The following is a 24,125-nucleotide window of genomic DNA, read 5'->3' on the forward strand; positions in this document are numbered from 1 at the left end:
ATAGCCACTGGGTTGAGGACACTGTGATTGTGTGTGTGTGTGTGTGTGTGTGTGTGTGGTGTGTGTGTGTGTGTGGCTGGGGGCAAAAGCCTGGAGACCACTGTGGAAGCTGTTGTAGGGATGCAGGGAGTAAGTGGGGTGGCTGGGACCAGCGGGGTGGCAATGGGAGGATGGGGAGTGGATAGATTCTGGGTGTTTGGCAGAAAATCAAACAAATTTGCTGTAGGATCTGACAGCGGGTGTGAGGACAGATGAACAGTTCAACACTGGGAAGCACCAGCCCCCTCCTTACACCTCTCTGGCCTGCGGGACCCTTTCCAATGTGGAGAGTTCTATAGTGAGCCCACGGCCAGCACGTAGTAGGTACAAAACAGAGCTTCCTTCCACAGTACTTCCACTCACCTGGATGAGGAGTTATGCCTCCCTCTGCCTCCTCTTCATCAAGGGGATTAAACTTGTACCCAGCCCCGGATTCCACCCGAGCACCCAGCTGCCCCACCCTAAGACACAGGCACAGGTGCATACCAGGTGGAGCTCTCGGGGACTGCTTAGGATCTGACCTGGGACTTCAATACTTAGGGTCAGGCTTTGAGATCTAAACATATCTCACATCTGTATTAAGATTCCCGCCGATGGATCCAACTACTTTTTTGAAATGGAGCTTCAGCTCGCTCTGTCATCCAGGCTGGAGTGCACTGGCATGATTTCAGCTCACTGCAACCTTTACCTCCCAGGTTTAAGCAATTCTCCTGTCAGCCTCGCCAGTAGCTGGGACTACAGGATGTGCTACCATGCCCAACTAATTTTTGTGTTTTTAGTAGAGACGGGGTTTCACCATGTTGTTCAGGCTGGCCTTGAACTACTGACCTCAGGCAATCCACCCGCCTCAGCCTCCCAAAGTGCTGGGATTACAGGTGTGAGCCACTGCGCCCAGCCTCAACTACTTCTAATTTAACAAAAACAGTTTTTATATACACGGAGTTCCACTAGGTTGCCCAGGCTGGTTTTGAGCTCTTGGTCTCAGGCAGGTTGGTTTTGAACTCAACCTCTCAAAGTGCTGGGATTACAGGCATGAGCCACCGCATCTGGCCAATACTGCTAATTCTAATAGTCACCACGTCACCAGGTTTTCACTGGGCACCTTCACACTCCGTGGTTCCTAGTGCAAGCCAATGACTTCATTCCGGCGTGAGCTACCATGCCCGGCCGATACTAACTACTCTAATGGTTATGACCTTACTGGCTTTTCACTAGGCAACTTCATACTCTGCAGTCCCTACCGCAAGCCAACAGTTTCAATGGGGTGAGTCACTGCACCCAGACAACACTACTCATTCGAATGGTCACCACCGCGCCAGCTCTTCTCTGAGCATCTTTGTACACCACAGTCCCTAGGGCAAGCCAACAGTTTCAATCAGGGGACAGGAAGGCTTGAGGGAACAATGGCAGTGCTAGAATGTTCCATCTGCTCATGTACTTGGTGCATGGTTTTAGGTGTGGCAGAAATAGTGTACTCCCCAAATACAGACATTCCTTACCGCCCGGACGCACTCAAAGTTAGAAACCAAACACTCTAGTCTGACTACTCCGCTGTCCCAAACTCGGGAACCACGACATAGGAAAGGGAAAAATACTTCTCTTCCACAGGCACCCCTCCATTTCCCAGCTCCCACAGTGGTTGGGTTGGGGTCATGTGACTCCTTTTGGCCAATGGGCTGTGAGTGGGATTGACTGCGTCAGTTCTGGTTTCAGACAGGGAAGAGTGGGTGAGAGGCGTCCCCTCTCCCTTCTCCTGCTGTGGGGACCTGGAAGCCAGCCCTTGGGATGCCATGTGATAAAACCAGGACAGCCTGGATCACTTGTCACAGGGAAGTCAGCTACCCTAGAGAGGCAGCTGACCCTCATGCAGAACTGCATGAGCAAGAAATAAAGCCTTGCGATCATTTCCCAAGATTTTATGGTGAATTTGTTACTGCAGCACAGCCTTGCCTCTCTGGACTAACACAAAGGGATTTTCAGGCCAGGTGCCTCAATCCCAGCACTTTGGGAGGCTCAGGCAAGAGAATCCCTCGAGCTCAAGAGTTTAAGAACAACCTACGTAACATAGCAAGACCCCGTCTCTATAAAAAATTTTTAAAATTAGCTGGGCATGGTGGCAACATGCCTGTAGTCCCGGCTACTCAGGGGGTCGAGACAGGAAGATTGCTTGAGCCCAGGAGTTTGAGGCTGCGGTGAGCTAGGACTGTGCCACTGCACACCAGCGTGGGCAACAGAGTGAGACCTTGTCTCTAGGGGGAAAAAAAGGCAGGGGGAGGGCAGGATTTTCAAGAATCATTCTGGCCACATGTGATTTCTGCCTCGCCTGTGTCTTAGAACTTGACCGAGGCTACAAGTACCACACACATCACTGCTCACAGGGTACGTACGATTAGCCTGATCTTACAGACAAAGCAAGTGAGGCACAGAGGCTGAGTGACTTTCCCAGTGTCACAAGAACAGCGAATGACAAGAGCAGTACAAGCAGACAAGCCAGGATCTGTATGACAACAAAGCCTGGACTCCGTCCACCTTGCGGCTGTCCCGCCTTCCCAATAAACCCCATCCGACTAGTGATGTCGAGGACTTGCCCTTTCTGGCAACAGCTCCCACTAGAGGCAACTTGTCAGAAGGAAAGAACAGAAACAGGAAGATGCCAGATCCTGACCGTGCAGGAGATGGCTGGAACCCTCGCTGAGGCCCCGAAGGAAAGGGAACTACTGTTTAGAAAGAAATAAAATATATAGATATATATATTTTTGTACTGCAAATGTTCACATTTCCAGTTTAAGTCATTACAAAAGGATCCCCCAAAACTTGGTTTATCTAATGCGAAAGAATGGTATAACTTACAAAAAATAAATATACGTGTTTTCACCTAAAAGAAAGATGCTCTCTGGGTTTGAAGTTGGCGATGTAATTCTTGGTAAGTATGAGTCCTGGGGCAGCCATCAGCTCTGGCTGCTTTCTGGATTTCACTTTGGGCTCCAACGGAGATACATTAAAGAATAGGCTGTAAAAGATGCTGCTTCTCTGTTTTCTTCCAGGAATACAGAGACCAAAACGGTCAAACACAGGGTGAGCTCCTATTTCCTGGGAATGTGACTTCTCAGCCCAACACTTCTCTTCCCAAGAAGTTCAAGTTTTGAGACAGTTTTTCTCCCTGGAACAGTACTTAAAAGAAAAAAAAATCACCGATATTCAAAGATGGGTTCTTTTCGTGTCCTGGAAGAACATCAATAACTAAACGTCAAGTTCTCCACAATGCTGGCCCCCCGGGGGACTAACCGGCTGCCATGGGAGATAATTAAAATCTAAAAAAAAGGAGAGGACACAAGGGGACGTTTTTTGGTACCCACTGGTAATACTTGGGAGGTACTTCGTGTTCTTTACTGTGAAAGCTTCATAACCATGAGCAGGTACCATGAGAGGGAAAGCAAAGAGGCAGTAAGAAAAAAGAAAAGCAATCAACTCTGTAAGCAACCAACAGTGCTTCGGGCAAGGCCCCTAACACGTTTTCTGCTAGGACTGGTCAGCAGCCTTCCAGCTGGCTGCTCACTCTCCATCTCTATTTCTAGACAATGTCAAATTCCCATGAGGCCATCTCCTTAATATTTACCCCGCATCAATCATGGTGGGAACAGTAATAACGGCGTTGATTGTTCTTACAATGTTGAGCAAAAGAAAAAAGCAAGGGAAAGCCTGGAGTGGGGCTGAGTGGGGAGGGGAACCCCAGGTGGAACGTTGGCCCTACGAGACAATCCCCTGGCCCTGCAGTTCCAGGTCCAGGTTATCCGTTAGTCCAACCAGGTCCCTTCCAAGAGGACAGGCTTGGGAGTGCAGAGGCTGCCTCTGGCCTGAAGCAAGAACTGGTAGAGCTGGCGCTGGGATGCTGGTTCCCAGCTTCTGAGTGCCTGGAAGACCAGATGTTGGTAAGAGGACCATCCAGGGCCCTGGGACACTGCCAAGGGGAGGGAATGATTTTCTCCAGGCCCCTCAACCTCAAAACTGCAGCCCCAAGGAAATGAAGCATCCCGGGTGGACCCAGACAAGGATGTTAGAGGTGATGGAAGCCAGAGGCATCTCAAAGACTTGCAGTCCATAGACTTTGGCTGGAGAGATCCGAGGCAGCTGGCTGGATCTGGTCACTAGGATCTTCTATACAACCAATTCCTTCAGAAGTCTGGCTGCCAAAACTGGGCTGCGGGAAGCACCAGGAACACACTTGTATTCCCGGGGGCATGAGGCTGTGTGTGTGTCTCAGGGCACCAGGGGCAAGGGCGAGCATGTTTTGGGCAGCTCGCCTCTCTGTGTCTCTCCCGTGTCATCATGGCCAGTTCCAGGCAGGGGACTGGATGGCGGTGGCTGCTGCTTTGAGTACGTTTTGGTTGTCTGGGTTTGGTTTTTATTTTTTGGTTTCAGTGTGGGAGGCTTGGTTTCCCAGGGGTACTGACTCCTGCCTGATCACTGGCACGTAGGCCCTGCAGTTCTGACCAGATATGCCAGCTCTGCGGCTCACACCAGGCCGGCGTCTTTGGCCATGTTGTAGAAGAGACCTCTCTGCTGCAGGAGGTCCGACGGGGCGCCGTACTCCTGGATTTCTCCTTTGTCCAAGACGATCACTCTGTAGGGGGAAGGTATACAGACATGAGAGGAAGGAGGGGGGTGAGCACCTCATGCCCCTGGGACAAGTGACCTGGGCAAGTTACTGCTTTGGGTCAGGTCCCTAACACTTTCCGCTAGGACTGGTCAGTAGCCTTCCAGCTGGTTGCTCACCCTCCATCTCTATTTCTACTCAATGTCAAATTCCCATGAGGCCACCTCCTTAATATCTACCCCACATCAATCATGGTGGGAACAGTATTAACAGTGTTGACTGTTCACATTCACTGTTCCATTACATTCAGAGTAAAATAAACAGATCTTACCATAGTCTACAGTAAGGATTGGCAACAGTTTTCTGAAAAAGGCCAGACAGCAAATACTTGAGGCTCTGCAGGCCATATGGTTTCTGTTACAACTATGCATCTCTGCTGTATTTATAGTGTGAAAGCTGCCACAGACAACAAGAAAATGAACAGATGTCGCTGTGTGCCAATAAAACTTTATTCATAAAAACAGGCAGGGGGCCAGATCTATGGCCTGTGGGCCATAGTTGGCTGACCGGTAATATTTTAGGTCCTGTAAGATTTGACACTGCCCACTTCTGTCCTCATTTCTATGCCCTATATTTCAAAAGCACCAACTCAGTATCTGTCACTTAGTAGGTGGTACTCAGTGAACTAGAAACATCATGTCAGCTGGGTGCAGAGACTCACGCCTGTAATCCCAGCACTTTGGAAGGCTCAGGCAGGAGGATTGCTTGAGGCCACAGTGCGCTGTGATCCCAACACTGCACTCCAGCCTGGGTTGGCTGGAGTCAAAAATAAATAAATAAAATAGAAACTCACGTCACTCCCCTGCTTAAAACTTTCCAATGGCTTTATAGGGCTCTTAGAATAAGTTCCAAGCTTCTCACCATGCTTACATGCTGCTCCAAGATCTAGCCCCTGCCTACGTTTCTGGCCTCATCTCCTACCCCGTCCCCTCAATTCCAGCCTCTAGGTACAACGGCCTCCTCATGAAGCACATTCATTCAGTTTTACATTCGGCTGTACTGGCTGCCTAGAATGTTCTTCCTTTAGATCAAAGGTTGGCAAACTGCGGCTTGCAGGCCAAATCTGACCCCCTGCCTGTTTTTCTGTATAAAGTTTTATTGGAACACAGCCATGCTCATTCATTTGTGCACTATGACTGCGCTCACAAGGCAACACTGGAGTCAAGTGGCCGAGGGGCCGTGTGGCCCACGAAGCTGAAACTACCCTGGCCCTTAAGAACAAGGTTGCAGATCGCTGTCCCAGATCTTCTCACAGCTGACTCCCTTTCATTGTTCAGGTCTCAGCTAAAATGTCACCTCCTCAGAGGTGACCCAAGCAAAACTCAAAACCCCCCAAGATCCTGGCACTACGGCCGCACTGTGACTTCTGTGATCCCAGACACGGATGCCTGCGGAGGCGGCTTTCTCCACACAAAATGCTAAAATTTCTATTTTACGACTGTGTTGGTATAAATAGAAACAAGGTGGGATTATATTCTTTTTTTTCTTTTTTGAGATGGAGTGAGTCTCACTCCGTTGCCCAGGCTGGAGTGCAGTGGCACAATCTCAGCTCACTGCAACCTCCACCTCCCAGGTTAGAGCAATACTCCTTCCTCAGCATGCCAAGTATCTGGGATTACAGGCACGCACCATCACACTTGGTTAATTTTTGTATTTTTAATGGTGACAGGGTCTCACCATGGTGGCCAGACTGGTCTCAAACTGTCGACCTCAGGTGATCTGCCCGCCTTGGCCTCCCAAAGTGCTGGGAGTACAGGCGTGAGCCACCGCACCTGGCCTGCTTCTGATTTTTTAAAAAATAAAACCTTTTTTGTGGGCCCCAGGCACTGGGCCTGCAGTGCTCGATGTAAACAATGGCCCTGCCTGGCACTTGCTATCCCGTCTCCTCGGCAAGTGTCCTTCCCAGCACTTGCTGCCCTCTGGAATCCTGTTGGTTTGTTGCTCTGTATATTTTCTCTCCTCTGTCTAATAAGCTACTTGGTCCTAGAGGCAGGGACCTTGTCTGATAGCAGCCTACAGAGTCCCCAGTGTCTGGGAACATGGCAGGTGCACTATGCAGATACAATGACAGAGTGAATGACTGGATGATGTCAGAAATACCTGGTACCATGTGGTTCATGCCTGTAATCCCAGCACTTTGGGAAGCTGAGGCAGGCAGATCGCCTGAGGTCAGGAGTTCAAGACCAGCCTGGCCAACATGGCGAAACCCTGTCACATTACTAAAAATACAAAAATCAGACAGGCGTGGTGGCACATGCCTGTAGTCCCAGCTATTCAAGAGGCTGAGGCAGGAGAACTGCTTGAACCCCAGAGACGGAGGTTGCAGTGAGCCAAGATCATGCCACCGTACTCCAGCCTGGGAGATGGAGTGAGATTCTGTCTCAAAAAAAAAAAAAAAAGAAATACCTGGTACCATCCAGGATGAAGAGAGGATCCACCCACTGGGGCAGTCACTAGGGATAAGGACAGTGTTGAATGAATGAATGAATGAATGAGCCAGTGAGTAAGGCAAACTCTCAAAGCCTAGAGGCCACTGTGCCAGGGGCATCACCTTGTGTAGTCCATGATGGTGTTGAGCCGGTGGGCGATGGTGAGGACGGTACAGCCCTCAAACTGTGTCCGGATGGTGGACTGGATGAGGTCGTCCGTTTCTAGGTCCACAGCTGCCGTGGCCTCATCCAACACAAGGATCTTCGTCTTCCTCAGCAGGGCCCGGGCCAGGCACACAAGCTGGCGCTGCCCAACACTTGACCGAAAGAAAAAGACCAGGACACAGTGTTAGATCAAACCACCCCTGACTCTGAACCTAGGCCCAGGCTGGGAGATGTGAAAGGAGACACTCGATGTTGCTCGACCAGGAAAGCACGTCCGCTCCCAACATCTGTGTCTACAGCAGACATCACTAATCAATCAGAGCACATCTCCTATTCACCAAGATGTAGGTTCAGAATCATTCTCAAAACAGTGGCTCACACCTACAATCCCAGCACTTTGGGAGGCCGAGGTGGCAGGATAGCTTGAAGCCAGGAATTTGAGACCAGCCTGGGCAACAAAGCAAGACCCCCATCTCTCCTAAAAACAAAAATAAACAAATAAGCTGGGTGTAGTGGCATGCTCCTGTAGTCCCAGTTACTCGGGAGACTGAGGCAGGATTGTTTGAGTCCAGGAGTAAGACGCTGAGATCAATCCACTGTACTCCAGCCTAAGCCAAAAAAAAAAACAAAAAAACAAAAAAAAGTCGGGCACAGAGGCTCACACCTATGATCCCAGCACATTGGGAGGCTAAGGTGGGCGGATCACTTAACACCAGGAGTTTGAGACAGCCTGGCCAATGTGGTGATACCCCATCTCACTAAAAATGCAAAAATTAACTGGGTGTGGTGGCAGGCACCTGTCATCCCAGCTACTTGGGAGGCAGAGGCAGAACAACTGCTTGAGCCTGGGGCGGAGGTTGCGTCACTGCACTCCAGCCTGGGTGACAGAGTGAGACTCCCTGTCTCAGAAAAAAAAAAGGGGGCTAATATCCATGCATCCCTATCCAACTGTGGGGCCATGACAGGTGGCTCTGGACTCAGACATGTACCTTGCTTTGGCCAATGGGACACTGGGAAACATAACATCAGCCAAAAGAATACTGTGAGATGCACATGGGTGCTTGCACGCTCTTGTGCCCCTGCCATGGCCATGACATGCCAAACTGGTCTGCTGGAATGAGGGATGCGTGGAGTATACCCTTCTTGCCCTACCTGAGGCCAACAGCCAGCTAACCCCCAGACATGCATGTGAGCCCAGCCAAGATCAGCAGAGTCACCTGGCTGACTGCCCTCGTATGGCAGCAATGATCACTGCTTTATGGTTGGACGTGACTGAGGCTTTATGGTTGGTTGTCATGGAGACGGGTAACAGAAGCAGAAGTAGGCTGTAACACCACCAGAGCGGGACCCCAGAGGTTCTGCTGGTGTGCCAGGCATTAATGCTTTAGTCGCCAGGTCATGGACAGAGCTCCAGGATCCTGGCAGAAGGACCAAAACAGCTGGGGTAGTGCTTGGGGACTTGCTCAAAGCAGTGCCAGTGACCAGCTGGTACAGGAGCCTTTCCAGAGCTTAACAACTGACAGCCACTCTCAACTGAATGGAGCTGGTGTGTACAAAGGGAAATGTACTGGCCATCCTGGTTATTCTACGTCCCGGTACAAAGAGCCTGGATTAAGACCCATTTTACAGATACAGAAACGGAGGCTCCAAGAGGTGAAGGAACACATGGTTTACCTGCGGCACAGCTGGGGCCCAAACGCAGGCCTGACACGGACCCGGGCAGAATCTTCAAACACCGCTACCAAGGCGGCACCTAGGACACCTTATCTGGTGTCTCCCCGTTCACCCCGCCTACCTGAGGTTCTCCCCGCCTTCTGCACACTCGTGGTCCAGCTTGTCAGGAAGGGCTGACACGAAGCCCTTCAGGTGGGCCAGCTCCAGGGACGTCCAGACTTCTTCGTCCGAGTACTGGCTGAACGGGTCCAGGTTCATGCGGAGGGAACCCGAAAACAAAACAGGGTCCTGTTCAGAGAGAAGAGAGCGGACGGCATGTGATGACTATGTCACGGTGACATGCATGGAGACGAGGTGAGGCCTAAGGATCTCTGGCCAGGACTGCTGAAGGTGGGGTGTCAGAGCTCCTTGGAATCACTATTTCTGCAGATGCTAATAATGGAGAAAAAGGCCAGGAACAGTGGTTCACGCCTGTAATCCCAGCACTTTGGGAGGCTGAGGCGAGCGGATCACTTGAGGTCAGGAGTTCGAGACCAGCCTGACCAACAGGGCGAAACCCTGTCTCTACCAAAAATACAAAAATGAGCTGGGCATGGTGGTGCACACCTGCAGTCCCAGCTACTCGGGAGGCTGAGGCAGGAGAATCACTTGAACTTGGGAGACAGAGGTTACAGTGAGCCAAGATCATGCCACTGCACTCCAGCCCGGGTGACAGAACGAGACTCTGTCTCAAAAACAAAACAAAACAAAATTCCTTAATGATGGAAAAATTTAAAAAGTCTGGAAAATCTGAGTTTGGCAGAATAAAAGATTTCCTTTCCATACAACTTCCTAGAGCCTTCAATATGCAAGTGGGTTGAGAAGCTCCCGAAATGAGATACAGCACAGGTGATTCCTAACATAAAGTCCCGTGGATTCTCCCATCCTCCAACTCCAAAAGAGAAACTTGTAAGAAACATTAGGGAAGATTACACTAAAAGGCAACATATCAAGAAATCCACCTGCTGGGATTGGTCTAGAAAATCCTTATTTCAGCCAGGCATGTTGGCTCATCCCAGCACTATGGGAGGCCGAGGCAGGCAGATCACGTGAGGTCAGGAGATTGAGACCAGCCTAGGTAACACGGTAAAACCCTGTCTCTACCAAAAATACAAAAACTAGCCAGGCGTGGTGGTGCGCACCTGTAATCCCAGCTACTTGGGAGGCTGAGGCAGGAGAATCACTTGAACCTAGGAGGTGGAGGTTGCAGTAAGCTGAGATCATGCCACAGAACTGGGTGACACAGTGAGACTCCGTCAGAAGAAGGAGAAGGAGAAGGAGAAGGAGAAGGAGAGGAAGGAGAAGGAGAGGAAGGAGAGGAAGGAGAAGGAGAGGAAGGAGAGGAAGAGGAGAGGAGGAGAGGAGGAGAGGAAGGAGGAGAGGAAGGAGAGGAAGGAGGAGAGGAAGGAGGAGAGGAAGGAGAGGAAGGAGGAGAGGAAGGAGGAGAGGAAGGAGAGGAAGGAGGAGAGGAAGGAGGAGAGGAAGGAGGAGAAGGAGGAGAGGAAGGAGGAGAGGAAGGAGAGGAAGGAGGAGAGGAGGAGAGGAAGGAGGAGAGGAAGGAGGAGAGAAGGGGAGAGGAAGGAGGAGAGGAAGGAGGAGAGGAAGGAGAGGAAGGAGGAGAGGAAGGAGGAGAGGAAGGAGGAGAGGAGGAGGAGAGGAGGAGGAGAGGAAGGAGGAGAGGAAGGAGGAGAGGAAGGAGGAGAGGAAGGAGGAGAGGAAGGAGGAGAGGAAGGAGGAGAGGAAGGAGGAGAGGAAGGAGGAGAGGAAGGAGGAGAGAAGGAGAGGAAGGAGGAGAGGAAGGAGGAGAGGGAGGAGAGGAGGAGAGGAAGGAGGAGAGGAAGGAGGAGAGGAAGGAGAGGAGGAAGGAGAGGAAAGAGGAGAGGAAGGAGAGGAAGGAGGAGAGAAAGGAGAGGAAGGAGGAGAGGAAGGAGAGGAAGGAGGAGAGGAAGGAGAGGAAGGAGGAGAGGAAGCGTCAGCATCACACAATACACCCATGTAACAAGCCTGCAGGTGCACCCCGTGAATCTAAAATTAAAAAGTCTTATTTCTTGTCTAGCTCGTGGAAGGGTTAGAGATTCTCAGTCTGACTCTGGCAGCAGAGAGAGAAGATCGTGTCTTTTTGGATTTTTCTAGATGCTCCGAAACTACCCCTTGCGGGGATGGGAAGTTGGGGCTGATAGTTAATTCCCACATTGTTAATCGTATGCTAACATGAAATTCAGAGAAGCAGCAGCACAGCCTAACTTCAATAAAAACAACGAAGGCCAGGCACGGTGGCTCACGCCTGTAATCCCAGCACTTTCAGAGGCCAAGGTGGGTGAATCATTGGAGCCCAGGAATTCAAGAGCAGCCTGGGCAACATGGTGAAACCACATCTCCACAAAAAATACAAAAAAAATTTAGCTGGGTGTGGTGGCGTGTGCCTATAGTCCTAGCTACTCAGGAGGCTGGGATGGGAGAATCGCTTGAGCCTCAGAGACGGAGGTTGCCGTGAGCTGAGATTGCGCCAGTGCACTCCAGCCTGGGCAACAGAGCGAGATCCTGTTTCAGAAAACACAAAACAAAACGAAAAAACAACAAAGTAGGGCCAAATGTATGTTTGCCCCCAAAATATACACACATCACTGTTAGTGCAATCACAGGGCTTGCCAGCCCTGGCTCACCGCCTGGGACGCACCCAGACCCCACCTGGGGGATGATGGTGATCTTGAAGCGGAGGTCGTGCAGGCCGATCCTGGCGATGTTGATGCCATCGATGATGATCTCTCCTTCGGCAGACTCGTTGATCCGAAATAAGCCCAGCATCAGGGATGACTTCCCAGCTCCCGTCCGTCCCACAATGCCGACCTGCAGGACAGAAGGGTGCAGGTGTGGTGGGAATGCTGGCATCCGGACTTGTCCCTGCCCCACAGTGCCCTCATCTCGGCCCCACCTCAGGCATCCGTCATTTGGTCGACCCAACTCCACAGCCCTCTCCCTCGCCTGCTGCCCAGAGACACTCCTTTAAGTGTTTCAGTCGAAGGTCAAGAAGGACTCTCTTCCCTTTGCCAGGCTCCTGAAAGGAATCACTCAGCTTTTTATAAGTTACTAGAGACCTCAAAAGAGATACAGAAGAGGCAGAAGGAATTTCCAACAAAGCCCTATTTGTTTCAACTCAAGTAACTATTCAATAATAATCAGGCATTTCCTCATTTCCCCACGCTGTTTTTCACACCTCTGACGGTGAGTTTCCCATCATGAGCTGCTGAAATATCTGAAAGAGTCAGGCAGACCTTCTGGCCCTTTGCTATGACCTGGTCTTTGCGCATCCTCTCACGAAGGAACTAGGTTCGCCAGCTAACGGTCAATGACTGACGCTCCTGATCTCCAATTCTCCCCTTCCTGCTGGGCTCCTGAGAGGTGGGCTTCCTCTACCCTCCTACAGGGATGTCACAGAGCAGCATGCGTGCAAAAATTCTCATGACGTGAGATAAGTCATAAAGACTCAATAAGGACTGGGGCATGGTGGCTCGTGCCTATAGTCCCAGCACTTTGGGAGGCCAATGCGGGTAGATCACAGAAGGTCAGGAGTTTGAGATTAGCCTGGCCAACATGGTGAAACTCCATCTCTACTAAAACTACAAAAATTAGCTGGGCATGGTGGCGGGCACCTATAGTCCCAGATACTCAGGAGACTGAGGCAGGAGAATCACTTGAACCTGGGGACGGAGGTTGCAGTGAGCCGATATAGCACCACTGGACTCCAGCCTGGGTGACAGAGTGAGACCCTGTCTCAAAACAAAAAAAAAAAAAAAAAAAAGACAGCAAGAACATCACCCACTCTGCTCTTCTCTGTATCTCAGACAGAAATTATCTGCTGGGAACAGAATGTTCTGAGCTTTGTGGGAGGGACGTAAGAACAATTCAAAAAGTCCCTATGTTCAGAGGTGAAAGCAGCCTTGTTCCCCAGCAAACGGCCAGCAATACTCTCAGAACGATTCCAGAGGACAGCCTAAGGGTCTCGCTCAGGTCAAGGAACCTCTTCCAAGAAAAGCTCAGAACCAAGAGAAGGTTCCAAAATTCTGACGAGTTCTCACTTCCCTTAAGCCATCCCCTAGAAGGGATGGTGACCCCTTATTCTAGAGATCACAGATTCTGATGTCTTGGAGGGGCCAAGTAGGCACTGAATGGGACAGGGAGGGACTGGGGTGAACCAGGAGGCTCACAGGCTGTCTATAAAGAGCCAGGCCCAATGTTGCCAAATGTTCTGATCTTCCAAAAAAGCAGAAAATAAATTTTTATATTAAGTGTTCCAGATTTTTTAGTATTTGCAACTTATTCAAATTTCTTCCAGGCTGGGCGCGGTGGTTCACACCTGAAATCCCAGCACTTGGGGAGGCCGAGGCGGGTGGATCACTTGAGGTCAGGAGTTCAAGACCAGCCTGGCCAACATGGCAAAACCCCATCTCTACAAATAATACAAAAATCAGCCACCACGCCTGTAATCCCAGCTACTCGGGAGGCTGAGGCAAGAGAATCACTTGAACCCGGGAGGCAGAAGTTGCAGTGAGCTAAGATTGGGCCCCTGCACTCTGGCCTGGGCAACAGAGTAAGACTCTACCTCAAAAAACAAACAAACAAACAAACAAAATTCTTCCGGGGCCAGGAACGGTGGCTGATTCCCGTAATCCCAGCACTTTGGGAAGCTGAGGCGGGCAGATCAGTTGAGCTAAAGAGTTCCAGACCAGCCTGGGCAACATAGTAAGACCCACATCTCTACAAAAAAATACAAAACTAGCCAGGTGTAGTGGCACACACCTGTAATGCCAACCACTCGCAGTCCCCCGACTTGGGAGGTTGCGGTTGCAGTGGGCTGAGATGACACCACTGCACTCTAGCCTGGACAACAGAGTGAGACTCTGTCTCAAAAAAAAAAAATCTTCCAAAACATATCTGTGGGGCTCATTTGGTCTTTGGACTGTCATTTCGCCTAAAAGCCTTCACTTCTACAAGTTGGATGCGCTCCGAACAGCTTTTACTGCCATGTTCCACTCCCATCCCCTGGAAAATCCATTCAAGTGGAGGTGTGGAGCCGTGAGTGACTGCGGAGACGCTACAGCTTGATTCATCTGCCTGGTGGCACCCTGTGCCCGACCGGGGATGGGTAGAGGAATGGGGCCATGTGTACCCACCTTTTCTCCCCCATTGATGGTGACATTGATGTGCCTGAGAACGAAGTCCAGGTCCTCTCGGTACCGCAGGCAGTAGTTCCGGAATTCCACTCGGCCCACCTGGGGCCAGTTGCTGGGCGGAGCTGTCTCCTGGATTTGCCAAGGCGCCTTCGATCGCAGCAGAGGGAGAGAGTAAGGAATTCCCAGTCCATCCTGGAAAGCTGTGACTCCCCCGACCCCCCGCTTACTCACGCTGCTGCCAAAGGTGGCCTCCCAGGCCTCAGCACTTGGGGGTTGCCCTTCCCCAAAAGACCCCCTTGCATCCTGTGGATCTCTGGTCGATGCAGAGCGCCCTTCCAGCCCTGTGTCTCTCTGTCCCTTCCCGCGCTGCCTTCTTCTTCAGGGCACTGCCTGTCCCCAGCCCTCTCGGGGCTCGTACGCTTGAGTGTACACACTGTCTCCCACACCCACTGCACCATCCACTCCATGAGGACAGGCTCTAATTGTTCACTGCTGTATTCCAAGGCTCAGAGTACATAGTAGGTGTTCAACAAATATGAACATAAACAAGAAGAGTGACATAGCTGCTGACATAGAAAGTGAACCAGTGGTAGAAGGCACAGAAACTGAGGGGACATAATCATCACTCAGTAGGACAGAGACACCTTCTGTAATGCATAATCAACTCTGTGATACATAATGGCTGACTGGACCACAGTAGTCCATTTTTGTATGCCAGAATTAACCTGATGTTCATGTTCACCTTTCTCTTAAAATAATTGAATAACTGACTTCTACAGACATTGCTTTTTTTTTTTTGAGATGGCGTCTCGTTCTGTCTCCCAGGCTGGAGTGCAATGGCATGATCTCAGCTCACTGCAACCTCTGCCTCCCAGGTTAAAATGATTCTCCTGCTTCAGTCTCCTGAGTAGCTGCGATTACAGGCACCCGCCACCACACCCAGCTAATTTATGTGTATTTGGTAGAGACAGGGTTTCACCATGTTGGCCAGGCTGGTCTCGAACTCCTGACCTCAGGTGATCTGCCCACCTCGACCTCCCAAAGTGCTGGGATTACAGGCGTGAGCCACCGCGCCCGGTCACAGACAACGTTCTTAATGTGAACATGATAGGTAAACTTTATAAGAATTTTTCTGATAAAATAGAAATGTTGCCCCCAGATTCTTTTAACGTCAAGGAAATGGATAACAGCTTGTCAGAGACTTCCTATGGAAGAAAGAATTTTTTAGATAGCTATCATTAGGTTGGATAAGGTAATAGATATATTTCAAAAGAGCAAGTGGAGGTATATCTTATCCGTATCTTTAGGCTGATGCAGAATTTTAAGGTTTAGACAGCAGTGTGACATTTTACGCACAGACTGGCTCTAGGTATTTGAGGAGCACAATACAGAGATTTTAATAAGTGATTTTGTAAAATCTACACTGTGGTCTCTGTTTCTCTAAAGTAAATGTTTGTGATTTGCTCCTCACACCGCAGTGAGTAAAAAAGAAACAAGGGGGAGGCCGAGGCCGGCGGATCACAAGGTCAGGAGATCGAGACCATCCTGGCTAACTCGGTGAAACCTCGTCTCTACTAAAAATACAAAAAATTAGCCAGGTGAGGTGGCGGGCGCCTGTAGTCCCAGCTACTCGGGAGGCTGAGGCAGGAGAATGGCGTGAACCTGGGAGGCGGAGCTTGCAGTGAGCAGAGATCACGCCACTGCACTCCAGCCCGGGCGACAGAGCAGGACTCCGTCTCAAAAAAAAAAAGAAACTAGAACACAATAACGTAAATATTGACATATGTTGGGTAAATTTTGTTTTTAGATGCCAATAAAACTTATTTTTTGATAAAATTTTTTAAAAATAAATATTTATAAACAAACGGAGTCAATAAAATGAGTGGTCTTCTCCGGACAGGCATGAGAATAACAGTGAGCTATCCTGGCTGCCCTCCCCTGCAGGAAGACAAGGATAAAAGCAGCAGCTGTATCACAGTGCCTCATCCAGTCCTCACAGCAATCCCATGTGGGGGATCCTTTGACTATCCCCAGTTTACACACAAGAAGACTGAGGCACAGAGAGGGGCGGTGACTTGCCCAGGGACATACTACCCTCCTTCCGAAAAGTAGTTCAGTTCAGCATTTCCTGAGGCCCACAGCGGGATGTGGCCTGGGCCAGGTTCGGTGGTTTTAGCCTCGGGGTGTGCACGTTCCTCTAGGGCACACACAGGTGCTGAACCAGGCTGCAGAGCATATGGCCAAGCTTGGGGCACAGCAGACAGCACACAACAAGAAAACGCCGGGTACCTTTTAGGCAAGACACGCAGCCCTTTTGTAGATGTGCCATAAAATAACAGCGTTGCCAGGCGCGGTGGCTCACACCTGTAATCCCAGCACTTAGGGAGGCCGAGGAGGGCAGATCACTTGAGGTCAGGGGTTTGAGACCAGCCTGACCAACACGGTGAAACCCTGGCTCTAGTAAAAATACACAAATTAGCTGAGCCTGATGGGTGGGAGCCTGTAATCTCAGCTACTTGGGAGGCTGAGGCAGGAGGATAACTAGAACCTGGGAGGCAGAGGTTGCAGTGAGCCAAAGTGCTAGGATTACAGGCCTGAGCTACTGCGCGCGGCCAACAAATAAGTGTTACTGAGTGCTTTCAATGCACCTAATGCAAGTTGCTCTGCTCAGCACTTGAGACCCATGATCTCATCTGAGCCTCACAGCAGCCCTTAGAGGCAGTGACTATTACTATACGCGGATGCAAAGGTGCCTCATGGTTAAAGAAAAGGTGTCACAGGATAACAGGTAGATCTCACTTATGTTAAAAGAAAAAGAAACAAACAAACATGTGGGGGTATATGGGAATCCACACAGGAAAGTTCTGGGGGAAATGCACCTGAATGCTAATGGAGCCTTTCTCTGGGAAGGAGAGGAACCGGGCAAACAGGAACAAACTTTCTTTTTTTTTTTTTTTAAGACAGAGTTTTGCTCTTGTTGCCCTGGCTGGAGTGCAATGGCGTGATCTCAGCTCACTGCAACCTCCGCCTCCCGGGTCCCAGTTCAATCAATTCTCCTGCCTCAGCCTGCTCGGTAGCTGGGATTACAGGCATGTGCCACCACACCCAGATAATTTATTTATTTTTAGTAGAGACGGGGTTTCACCATTTTGGCCAGGCTGGTCTTGAACTCCTGACCTTGTGATCTGCCCGCCTCGGTCTTCCAAAGTGCTAGGATTACAGGCATGAGCCACCGTGCCTGGCAACAGGAACCAACTTTCATTCTCTGCCATAAACTTATTTTTTTGTTTTTTATTTTTTTTTTTGAGATAGAGTCTTGCTCTGTCACCCAGGCTGGAGTGCAGTGATATGACCTCAGCTCACTGCAACCTCCACCTCCTGGGTTCCAGCGATCCTCCCACCTCAGCCTCCCAAGTAGCTGGGATTACAGGCACCCACCACCATGCCTGGCTAATTTTTGTATTTTTAGTAGAGATGGGATTTACCATGTTGGCCAGACTGGTCTGGAACTCCTGGCTTCAAGTGACCAACGCACCTTGGCCTCTCAAAGTGCTGGGATTACAAGTGTGGGCCACTGTGTCCAGCCCTATATTGATATTTTCTTTTTTAAAATAACAAGCATATCTCTATTTTATAATTTATGTACATAATTGAAGGGGAGATGCTATAACAACACAGTGAGGGGGAATGGAGAGAAGTATGTGGAACTTTCTATCTGTATATAAAAATACATGTAAATACAGAATAGTGGTAGGACTAATGAGGACGATTACTTTCTCTTGGGTTTGTCAAACACACTCCTTCTAAAAATATAAAAGTCAGTCAAAAGTAAAATGCTTTTGAAAACTGAACTCAGGCCGGGCGTAGTGGCTGACACCTGTGATCCCAGCACTTTGGAAGGCTGAGGCAGGTGGATCACGAGGTCAGGAGTCCGACACCAGCCGGGCCAACAGGGTGAAATCCCGTCTCTACTAAAAATACAACAATTGCCTGTAATCCCAGCTACTCAGGAGGCTGAGAATCGCTTGAACCCAGGAGGTGGAGGTTGCAGTGAGCTGAGATCATGCCACTGCACTCCAGCCTGCAGCCAGACTCAGTATCAAACAAACAAAAAAACAAAACTGAATTCAATCAAACTGCATGCTTTAACTAGGTGAACTGCGTGGCATGTGAAATTCACATGTCAATGAGGCTATTATAAAAACTAATGAAATAAGTTAGCTGGGCGGGATGGCAGGTGCCTGTAATCCCAGCTACTTGGGAGGCTGAGGCAGGAGAATCACTTGAACCCAGGAGGTGGAGGTTGCAGTGAGCCGAGATCGTGCCACTGCATTCCAGCCTGGGCAAAAAAAGCAAAATTCCATCCAAAAAACAAAAAAACAAAAAACAAGCCAAATCCAACCTAATGAAATGCCCTATAAATGAATTAAATAAATTTTAGTGTCAAGTTGGAAGCTGCTGGTGTCATGCACCCTTGGTTCCTCACGGGGGCACTCACGCCATTCTTACCATGCTCACCCGTGACACGGACCGGTTCACCCAGTTAGAATGTTAAAGGAGTGGGTTGAGGTCACCTCTGTGAATTCCTCAGGAGGACAGACCTTGCGGAGGCCTTGGTCTCACTCCCAAGGGGCATCTCCTCAGGAGGCTGTGTAGCATGACCCCCATGGCACTGGACAGTGTCTCCAAGAAGGTACAGGCTCAATGCCTAGGTCTACCATTTACCAGCTATGTGATCTTGGGCAAGTAACTTCACCTTTTTGTCTCAGTTTCCTCACTGGTAAAACTGGGGTGATAATAACACCTAAATCATAGGGCTGGGCCAAGCACGGTGGCTCTCGCTTGTAATCCCAGCACTTTGGGAGGCCAAGGCAGGAAGATCACTCGAGCTCAGGAGATCGAGACCAGTCTGGGCAACATGGCCAAACCCCATCTCTACTAAAAATACAAAAATCGGCGGGCATGATGGCGTGCGCCTGTGGTACCAGACACTCAGGAGGCAGAGGTAGGAGAATCACTTGAGCCTGGGCGGCAGCGAGTGAGATCATGCTACACTCCAGCCCGGGCAAGAGTGAGACTGTGTCTCAGAAATCAATCATAAGGCAGGGTAAACTGAGCATATTACTCTGTGTTAAATGTTTAGGTCTGGGTCTGACATTCTACAAGGCACTACGTGTGTCCCTGTTATCATTACTGGTGGGGGTGGGGGTGTCGCCAGGCATTACTGTGATTATCACTGCTGTTCCTACTCATGCTGGTGTTCAGGGCCTAAGAAGGCAGTTATTAAGGGCAACGCGACATCAAAGACTGGAGGCACAGGTGCTAGTCCCGGCTGTTCTACCAAGCCATGTGGGACCTTGGATCCGCCATCGTGACTCCCCAGGTTCCCTGTTTCTCCATCTATCAAAAGAGGGCTGGGGTTAAACAACTGCAGGGTTTCGCAAACTTTGGTCACTTCCTGGCTACACCACTTGTGTAGTATGCATGGACTCATTCTCTTGTTGTTTTAATATGCTTAACCAAGTCACTTGGGCTTCATTTCTCAACTTAAGAGGAACATTTATTACAATCACAAATGGAAAAGTAGTAGTATTTTCCGTAACAGGAGTCCCCCATACAAATAAATAATAGGGCGGGTGCAGTGGCTCAAGCCTATAATCCCAGCACTTTGGGAGGCTGAGGAAGGCGGATCACCTGAGGTCAAGAGTTCGAGAGGAGCCTGGCCAACTTAGTGAAACCCCATCTCTACTAAAAATACAAAAATCAGCCAGGCATGATGGCAGGCACCTGTAATCCCAGCTATTCTGGAGGCTGAGGCGGGAGAATTACTTGAACCTGGGAGGTGGAGGTTGCAGTGAGCTGAGATCACACCTCTGCACTCCAGCCTGGGCAACAGTGAGACTCCATCTCACATACAAAAAAACCAAATATATAACAAACAACAGAAAGTTATTTTTGATAGACAGAGGCCATCCTGTTGAGGCTCTAAGTGTGAAGGCTGCTGTTTAGCTGTCTGTTGAAGGGAGATCATCTCAACTGCTAAGGTGTTAAAGACCTGCTAGCACCAGACCAAGACTTTCTCTGTGATACTGTGAAAGAGAACTAGAGGGGGACCTTCTTCACAATGTGAATACCTTCTGAATGCCCTGACAGCATCCCACAGTCTCGTATATGGATACCCCAAATCTTGGGGAAAGCTGGTAAATTATTTTCACCCTAAAACTGAGCTCTAAGTAAGTGCTGCAAAAAGACTGGACAAGCGTAAGACGCACTTCTACCTGGTGGGGTATCCAGTTCACTCTCCTGCTCAGAGGCAGAGGTGCACAGGATAGGGCTCAGAGATCTCCTCGGGGTAAAGCTACACCAAAGACCTACAGGTCCGGCCAGGGGCCCTTGCCTACCTCCTTCTCAGTCTCTGAATACTCCTTGAGTCTCTCCACGGCCACGATGTTGGTTTCCATCTCAGATGACATCCGAACCAGCCAGTTCAAGTACGTGGTGACCTGCAAGTGGAAGAGTCACGTGGCATTTCTAGAATGAGCAGGCATATTTTTCTTTCTTTTCTTTTTCCACTGAGATAACAGGAAACAAATTATTTTCAACAAGTATGAATTATGGGAGGCCAAGGCGGGCAGATCACCTGAGGTCAGGGGTTTGAGACCAGCCTGGCCAACATGGCGAAACCCCATCAGTTGCTACTAAAAATACAAAAATTAGCCAGCTGTGGTGATGCACGCCTGTAACCCCAGCTATTTGGGGGGCTGAGGCAGGAGAATCACTTGAACCCAGGAGGCAGAGGTTGCAGTGAGCCAAGATCACGCCACTGCATTCCAGCCTGGGCAACAGAGTGAGACTCTGTCTCCAAAAAAAAAAAAAAAAAAAAGTTATGAATTATGAAACAGGTAAGAAAGATACAGAAATGAACAAACCCAGCTATAGCCATCACCCAGGCCTGCCACCTTGCTATCTCCTAAGCACATACCACGTTTCCAAAATAACTCATGGGTCACAAAAGTAATAAGAAACTGGAAAATATTTTTAACCAGGTGACAATATGAAAACACAATGTATCACCATTCGTGAGATGCAGCTAAAGCAGTTCTTAGAGGGAAATTCATAGTTTTAAAAGCATTCCCCTCGTAGCTGGAAGTATCTTCTTGGGCCACCAAGGAATCTCGGTGACTGATGGGGGAAATATTGGACTCATGTCAAATCCCTCTCCTGCTGTAGTTGGTCACCAGGCGCTGTACCCACTCCTGAAACTCCATGCCTCCCACGTTCCTCTCCCCCGTTGCTGTTGGAGTTGGAATCCAAAGAAAAGGACAACTGGCTCCCCCATTAACAGACTTTAATAATCCAGTCACGAGCATCCCTTCTTACCTGCAATGAGTAAGACACTGAGAGGCCCACCAAGCCCGCACTAAGGCTGTGCCTGGAGATCACCGCGAACAGGGCAGCAAACAGAACGATGCAGTTGCCCACACACTCCAACCGCACGGCCAGCCACCTGCGCCAAGACACACAGGCAGACAAACAGGCGTGGAGTCAGCTTTACAGAGACTTGGCTTACAGCTCTTGGGGGCAGAAGGGGATTCTTTGCTAACTCAAGTCACTCCGCAATAGTTCCAGACAGTCTTTTCTGGCACTGCTTTTTCAAAACATGCATAATGGGCGCAGAGGAGGGAGGGCCGAAAGGGCATGATGCCAGTAAATCCTCATGAATCTGGCAAACCCATGGATTAAAACACAGCTCTCCAGAGGCAATCTTCCCTGGAATCTGAAGCTTGCCTTTTTAAAAACCAACTTTTTTCTCATTAAAGTCTTTAAAATATATCCATATAGGCCGGGCGCAGTGGCTAACGCCTGTAATCATCTCTCTCTCTCTCTCTCTCTCTCTGTGTGTATGTGTATATATACACATATATATACACACATAGTGTATATATACACACACATATACACACACAAATATACATGTGTATGTATATATATACACACACACATATATAATGCATTAACAACAACAAAAAAGACGTCCTGGAAATTCCTAAATACTAAGAAGACATCAACTATAAGAGACACCAGTGATTTAAAAATAACCATCATTATTTCTCAGCCTTTTGGCTAAACACAAGTAGAAAATAACAGTCTCTTGCTACGAGACAGATCTGAGAGGGCAGAGGGTAACGAGCACGAGTAAACATCACTGTAACGTTCCCAAACCCAGACTCTTCTTCATTTCAAAATGTGAAAATACACTATTTTATCCTTTAAAATAGAAATGGAAATCTTGTTTTCTGTCGTTTTGTTTTTTTGAGACGGGGTCTTGCTCTGTCATCCAGGCTGGAGTGTGGATGACATGACCACAGCTCATTGCAGCCTCAACCTTCCAGGTTCAAGTCATCTCCCTGCCTCAGCCTGAGTAGCTGGGACTATAGGCCCACGCCACCATACCTGGCTAATTTTTGTTGTTGTTGTTTATTTATTTATTTTTTTTCAGGGACAGGGTCTCCCTACAGTGCCCAGGCTGGTCTCGAACTCTTGGTCTCAAGTGACCCTCCTGCCTTGGCCACCCAAAGTGCTGGGATTACAGGTGTGAACACTGTGCCCCCTCAACTTATTTGTTTAAAGCTAGGTTTCGTATGGTATCACGTAGCATCAGAACTATTTTATTTTACTTTTTATTTTATTCTTCTCTTCTCTCCTGTGCTATTCTATGATTTTTTGAGATGGAGTTTTGCTCTTGTTGCCCAGGCTGGAGTGCAATGGCGCAGACTGGGCTCACTGAAACCTCTGCCTCCTGGGTTCAAGTGATGCTTCCGCCTCAGCCTCCCAAGTAATTGGGCACCCACCACCATGCCCAGCTAATTTTTTTTGTATTTTTAATATAGATGGAGTTTTACCATGTTGACCAGGCTCGTGTCGAACTCCTGACTTCAGGTGATCCACCCGCCTTGGCCTCCCAAAGTGCTGGGGTTACAGACGTGCGCCACCGCGCCTGGCCACCTTATTTGTTTAAAGCTAGGCTTTGTATGATATCATATAGCACTATAACTATTATTTTAATGTTCTAATATAAAACATTCTAGGAAGATGGGGTGTTGATCTTTTCTCCATTGCAGCCCTTATGAACCATGTGATTGATCCTTACTACTCCGGCAGACACAGCCAGATTGTGACAACTCCCTAAAAACTCTGCAAGGGAAGTCAAGGTCCCTCGTCCTTCAGGGTTGGCGCACCCAGGTTTATACTGGGGATGAGAGTGTGTAAGACGGGCTCATGGTTATGGGACACCTCCGAGGTGTTGACACTTTTCCAGAAAAGTCTATCAGGATGCAAATGGGTAAGAGAGATGCTATTTTAGGGGTAAGTCAGACACTTCTCTAAATTCAGCAAACAATTAGCAAACTTCTGCCTCTTTTGGACTGATGCTATTATCTGTGATCCACAAGGGGTCAATCTCCCACCCCCATCTCCTTTTTTTGTTTTTCCAGAGACAGGATCTCATTCTGTCGCCCAGGCTGGAGTGCAGTGGTGCAATCATAGCTCAATGCAACTTTGAACTCCTGGGCTCAAACAATCCTCCAGCCTCAGCGTCTCGAGAAGCTAGGACTACAGGCACACACCACCATGACAGGCTACTTTTTTTTTTTTTTTTTTTTAAGAGAGATGGGGGTCTTGCTATAGTTGCCCAGGCTGGCCTGGAATCCCTGGCCTCAAGGGATCCTCCTGCCTCAGCCTCCCAAAGTACTGAGATTATAGGCCTTAGCCATGACATCTGGCCCACAAGATGACAATCTCATACGGTTCAGTTTAGTATTAGTAAATTGCTTCTGACACACTTCACCCAGGGGTGCATGATCACCCCCAGACAGGAACAGCAGCATGAAGATACTCAATAGCAAAGTCTGTCACTGACAGTCTTGCGTCGCTAGGACGACAGTTCATGGGAAG

The 24,125-nt window shown here is 49.2% G+C and overlaps 1 protein-coding gene across 2 annotated transcripts in view; it reads right to left on the reverse strand.

Moving 5' to 3' along the window:
- Positions 1-2,771: 2,771 nt before the first annotated feature.
- The window catches only part of ABCC1 (ATP binding cassette subfamily C member 1), a 193,459-nt gene continuing 172,105 nt past the window's right edge, over positions 2,772-24,125 (reverse strand). The window contains exons 25-31 of one of the 2 annotated variants that reach the window (XR_004443005.1): positions 21,552-21,678; positions 20,573-20,674; positions 14,172-14,318; positions 11,664-11,847; positions 9,083-9,249; positions 7,245-7,439; positions 2,772-4,660 (exon numbers count right to left, since the gene is read on the reverse strand). Coding sequence is in view for 1 of the 2 variants with exons in the window: in XM_033235630.1 (XP_033091521.1) it covers positions 4,552-4,660; positions 7,245-7,439; positions 9,083-9,249; positions 11,689-11,847; positions 14,172-14,318; positions 20,573-20,674; positions 21,552-21,678 (1,006 nt within the window). In the remaining variant the exon portion in view is untranslated. The remainder of the gene's footprint in view (positions 4,661-7,244; positions 7,440-9,082; positions 9,250-11,663; positions 11,848-14,171; positions 14,319-20,572; positions 20,675-21,551; positions 21,679-24,125) is intronic. The other variant, XM_033235630.1, reaches the window with a different exon arrangement.

This window comes from Trachypithecus francoisi, unplaced genomic scaffold (assembly GCF_009764315.1).
Source record: "Trachypithecus francoisi isolate TF-2019V2 unplaced genomic scaffold, Tfra_2.0 Lachesis_group15, whole genome shotgun sequence".
Taxonomy (NCBI): Eukaryota; Metazoa; Chordata; class Mammalia; order Primates; family Cercopithecidae; genus Trachypithecus; species Trachypithecus francoisi.